The 6,065-nt window shown below is 33.5% G+C and overlaps 1 protein-coding gene across 1 annotated transcript; it reads right to left on the minus strand.

Annotated features, from left to right (window-relative positions):
- Positions 1-351: 351 nt before the first annotated feature.
- On the minus strand, positions 352-2,418 carry LOC106787096. Its single transcript, XM_014749152.1, has 3 exons — positions 2,066-2,418; positions 596-796; positions 352-540 (listed from the first exon to the last, which is right to left on the minus strand). The coding sequence occupies exons 1-3, from the start codon at positions 2,267-2,269 to the stop codon at positions 352-354; spliced, it is 594 nt and encodes a 197-aa protein (XP_014604638.1). The 5' UTR covers positions 2,270-2,418.
- Positions 2,419-6,065: the final 3,647 nt, after the last annotated feature.

A 6,065-nucleotide genomic window follows, 5' to 3' on the forward strand; every position in this document is an offset into this window, starting at 1 on the left:
CTCGAAATCCCTTTACGGGGTTTATTTTACGACGTGATTTCTTCGGGTATTACGAGAAAAACTTGAACGTTGAGACATTGACGTTGAAATTCATTTCACCCCGACAAAACAAACATAAATATTATAGAATACCAAATTCACAATACAAGATAAAATTTGATAAAACATATATCATATAGTTTGACCTATTATTTTCAATTCCCGAATTTTGTAATATTATATGAATATATGACATTTATTCGATCTATCGATCATTCCTCGAAGATCTACAAGAAAAAAGATCGAATAAGCATAGAGTCTGTAATTTTCTAAAATTAATTAAAACATTAATTATACGAGTACTTCTATTAATTATCCCTTGTCAGTATAATCATTCTCGATCGTTTCTTCACTCGTCTTTTCTTGCCTAAAGAGAACAGTCGATAGCTTTCGATGAGCTTTTTGTGGTATTTCGACGAGAACATTCATGATCCTAAAAACCGCACGATTATATTTTTGAACTAACGAGTACCTTGCGTTTTCTAATCGTGGTATATTGATCTAAAACAAAACAAATAAAAAAAGAAGAAAATGTAAGTATTCATGAGAATGGTACAATAATGCGAATAAAGCAGCAACCACGAAGAATGCTACGTGTATTTACTTTGTCAATGTCTGGGAAAAATGGCAATGTACCATCCGTGTACATCCAATAGAAAAGAGTGCTTACGATAGCACTTTTCAATATAAAACCTACCATTTGGAAAAATATTTGATTTCTCGTCCTGGGCTTTGGTTTCGATGGACACACGCATATCTAAAATTATAATAAAAATGTAAAAATACAATTATATATGTCAGGAAATTCCGAGTATAGAAAATTCGGATATTGTTGTGCACAAGGGAGGCGATCGTTCAAACGTCCTCCTCAAGAGAATTGACAAATTCTAGGATAATCTATTGAATAGTTTGACAGATAATAAGCTTGGCGATATGTTAACTACCATTTGTGAAGTCACGTAGGGACATGTCTCTAATGAGTATAGGTTTACAGACCGTTCTCTTCCATTAGAGAGCAATCGACGTCGCTATACCTCGACACCATCCGTCGAACTAATTCGAAGTAAACGTTACTAGCTATCGACTAACTAATTCTGTACAAGCATTGGGACAACATCAACCACTTGTCCACCTTGTCAGGAGTTGGGTGTTCCAAGGTAAGTTAGTGTCATCGTATAAGTGGACATGTCTCGTAACTTATCCACTTAACAAGAAGGGATTTAAAATACTTGCAAATTGTCTTACAAAGAAAAAAACTATCTAACATTAAATTCTTAAACGATTAATTTGCTAACAATATCAAATAATCCAATAATTATTAACCCTTTTTCCTTTGGTTAATTTTATAAAATAAATACTAAAAACTAAGTTTTACTATTACAAGAAACATATACGATCGTGGTATTTTTTTTTATCGAATTCTATAATTTTCTTTTTTATATGGATTAACCTAATCGACTTCTATCGATTCAACGATCTTAAAAGTGAATTCGTTCGAAACGCAATTATTAACCTTTTTTAATGTAAAATAAAATCACACATTTCCAAGACAACGACGATTCATATCGACCCACGTGCAATTTGCTTTCCTGCTCTTTCTAATATTAACGCTCACTTTCGTAGCCAAGAGTTCGATTAAAAGCTGAGAATTTACGTAAACCACTAAAACTTGGGCATTTACCCTTCGGCTTCGGTTCAAATCGTTAGATGTATTGAACACGTTAAGTAAAGACCTACTTTCCACTTCAACAGTTTGTATATGTTCATGATGGTTTCGAAACGTTGTCAAACTTTTCGATTACAAACGACAAATTTAACGATTGGATGCACTTTGTATGCATAACATGTACAAATTTAAGTCACATAAACAAGTTAAGGGTTGAAGGTTTCCTTTGACTTGAACACTAAAGCAGACCACTAAGAAATGATCAGAATCAATAATAAACTTAGGTATACTAATTTTTGTTATTATTTCTTTGACGAAGAATCGATTCGATATCGTTTCGTAGTTTTTTCTTTTTCTTACCTTTGGTGGACATATTCTTTCCATATCCTTTCTCGTACAAATTTTAATGTTAACTGGCTTCGGGGTCCAATAAGAAGAACTTCCATGTTCAAAATGGGGACACGATTCCACTAGTTCTGCACTGACAAGTTTCTGTATCTGCTTTGGCTTGTTTGGAACTGATAGGTTGATGGCCCGCACTATACACTTCATTCTTTCCTTCATCTTCCTTTTTCTATCATAAGTCTCGGTGAAATCTTTTTTCAAGATGCTTAACTATCTTTGAAAATATTTTTGCAGGATGAACAATGGCTATTGGTACGAAATGAAAATTGATAAAAATTGATCACAAGCTTTCCTCGATAGATAGCACTTTCGACGTACGTTCATTGATACGAAAAGAGTTTCATAAAAAGTAACGTATCTTAAATTAATAAAATAACATTTTTGTACCGAAAAGACGTTTGCAATATTACGCAAGGGTTAACATTCGGATGGATATTAAACTTTCTTACGATATATATTGAAATTACATCGAATATTTACTTACTAGATCATATATTCAATAAAAAAAATAAAAGGCTAACTTCTCTATCCTAATATATATCTCTCATATCAAATGAAAATAATACTACGGAATTTTGACAACCATTGGGAAACCAGAAATTTTTACATTTTACACAGTTCGCTCGAAATAGTCTTTCGATATTCAGCTATTCTTTTGTTCGATAAGAAGTGGAGATTCTCTTCTTTATGCGGCCTTCATACCCTGTGATTTATAACTCCGTCTCTTTTGCAAACAGATCGAGTTTCTCAGTATGCAGACTGAGGGCCGCAAAGAATTCTTACCATACTATCCTACCTACAGTCAAATAAATCAAAAAGAACCGATGCATTTTATACGTCGATATAACGTTTACCATTATTTCCCCTCGCTAACAATTTTATTACGTGCATATTTAAAGTATTATTAAAAGCTGATAAAAATTATTATTATTATTATTATTATTATTATTATTATTACGAGACATCCTCCAAAAAGAATATTTTATAAAAGGTAAACACGACTATCTTAAGAGATAGAGAGATATGATATAAATAAGTCAAATTTAATAAGATATTGATAAGAAAAGTTTCAATAAAATATCTCACTACGATACCGATCTGTAATCATAGGAATACAACCTCCTACCAACCAGCTTATTCGACGAACGATATTTATATGTTTGCTTGGTGCACATTATGCATTTTCTTGCTGCAAAAATAATTATATATATATATACTCTGTTTCCTTTTCTCGATCTAGGACTCCAATCTGGATATAATGAAAAGGAGCGATAGTATATAGGCAGAACTACGCGCGCATATAAAGCACGATGAGAAGGAAAAAGGGAAAAATAGTAATATACGACGAGTAGTACGTACTCCAACGAGTTTCTTTTCCGAATCTTTTCCTATTTCTTTCTTTTTTTCTTTCTTTTTATTTTCGATCCAAAAGAAAGTTTTTAACAAGAATAAAAAAAAAAAAAAAAAGAAAAAAGAGAGAAGGAAAAAACAACCGAAGGTTAGAAAATACGAGTAATAGGGAAAATAATGTTACATGGATAGATATGGATATGTGTATTTAGGTATAATATAATATGCTCGACACGACGGTAAATTTAAATATTCCGAGACCCTTATAAAAGATTACGAGTACCTTAAAAAGTATAAACATTTTGTATGAGAAAAAGAGAAAAAAAAGAAAAAAAAAAAAGGAAAAAGAAAAAAAAATGTCGAATACATCGGACTGGCAATTTGTTCGTGGATATAAATCGTCGATATCAGCTCTACCTAGTCGCAAGTTGGAGAGCCATCCGAGCGACATAGATCACTTTTTATCGCGAGATGCCACTGGTCCGATGTGTATGCTTATTAATAGACATCCCAGCACCCTTAGATCCCCCGCGTAAAAATATGGCCGCGGGTTCGGCCAGAAAACGAGGAATTTTTCCAGAGGGTAGAAGAACGCAGCGAGAAGGGTGGAAAGTACGAGTAATATTCTACTAGGGCGAAAGAATAAACGGGAAAAGAGAATGGAAACGAGAGGTCGACCGAGATACGATAAATATATATATACACACGCACACACATACGTACGACTAACGTATGCGTGCCGTACGCACACGTATCTCTTTACGAATAATATTATGTATGCGTCTGTATGCGTATTACAGAAAAACACATTTCCAAATGACACTGTTACCCCTGGCAACGCTACTACACTCGTCATTATTCCGAATTATATATATCTTCCTGGAGATGGTGGTAGAAAAAAAAAAAAAAAGAAAAGAACGTTACAATTAATTAAATCTTTTTCATAAAAATTTCAAGATACCACGCCGATGGAACGATATTAAACGGGCATTTTGTGAGCAAAAGATCGATCTGTTTTTCGAAATAATACTTGAACGGGTCGGAAGATCGGAGGGAAAACAAAAAAACAAAAAAAAATGTTACAAACTACTATTCATCTTTCAAGTCGAAAAACCGATCGATCAGTCGTGTCAACAAACTGCGCTGCTGCCGAACGTATGCCCTATTCATTTTATTCTCCAAGTTTTTTTCCTTATTTTATTACGAAATAAAAAGAATAATATACACGCAAATAATTGAAATTTAATAGGCGATAGATTAAGGATATGCTCTATGCTTAACACGTTCACGGACACGTGAATGCTATAGCACACAAATTTTACATTTTTATTTTCAATTTTATCTTATATATAACCTTAAGTTTTTGTAATTATTATATCTGTAAAGGTAATGACTAACTAACTGATTCTTTAATATACGATAATCCGACTGCCCTTATAAAATGTATGTTTAATCAAATTTTAGATATCACAACTAATTTAAAAATCAAATGACTCTTACTTTTTTTCCCCTCGCCGAAACTTTTACTGTCCGCGAACGTGTAACCGATATTTTAAGCAATTATTTACGACGAATAATATTCTTCGTTCTTAAAAATATATAAGGGATTTATAAGCTCTTTTCGTATCTCAATGACGATTCAACGAATCATTTTATTCGTATCTTTTAACAAAATAAAGAAACTTTAAAATTTGCTCAATTTGTCAGATACGGAAGACTCCTCCCCCCACTCCGTATTCCGTATTTTTTTCTTTTTTTTTTAATTCTTTCTTCCTTCCTTTCTTTCTTTCTTTCTTTCTTTTTCTCTTTCTTCTTGCGTTCTTTTTCCTGTTTTCTTTTTCTTTTTCTTTTTTTATCTTTTATTTTATTTTTTTTTTTTTACGAAACGCACTGAAAACCTGCGGAGAATTTGTTCGTAAAATGCATACTCGTCGAGGTGGAAATTTCGAGGATGAAAAGAGGTGCCGCACCGCCACGACGAGTGGCGCAACAAAAAAAGACGATAGGGAAGGAAAACGAACGACTCCTAAAGGAAAGTTTGAGGGTGTTGGGAAGGAGCAGCAGCAGCAACTCGGTGAAGTAGGGAGGAGCAGTAGGGTGGAGGAGAGGAGGAGAAGAAGGAAGATGGGAACGCACGAAAGTAGGATAGAGAAGACTTAGAAAAGGGAAAAAAACGGAGAGGGAGAGAGAGAGAGAGAGAGGAAGAAGATAGTAAGAGCTATAGTAAAAGAAGAAAGAGAAAGAAAGAAAAAGAGAGAGAGAGAGAGAGAGAGAGAGGGCTATAAAGAAATGGAAGGATATTAAGAAAAGGAAGATGTAAGGCGCATAAAACTCGACTCGCAGCTAAAGAAGACGGTAATTACCCGAAGGAAAAAAGCGCACATCAACGGCAATCAGGCTATAATTCCTGAAATAATTAATTTATAATTAGGAAAAGCCTTAGATCACGTGACACCGCGGTATAATCTTCAAGAAAAGTTTTTCCTTTTTTTATCTCTCGCGCTCTCTCTCTCTCTCTCTTCTTTTTTCCTTCTTTTTTTTCCATGAACGATAGTATTCGACTCTTTAAATTTTTTTATTTAAAATGAATAATAAAAAAAATTGC

The sequence above is a fragment of the Polistes canadensis genome, unplaced genomic scaffold (assembly GCF_001313835.1).
Source record: "Polistes canadensis isolate GaletaPanama2010 unplaced genomic scaffold, ASM131383v1 scaffold_4, whole genome shotgun sequence".
Classification (NCBI taxonomy): Eukaryota; Metazoa; Arthropoda; class Insecta; order Hymenoptera; family Vespidae; genus Polistes; species Polistes canadensis.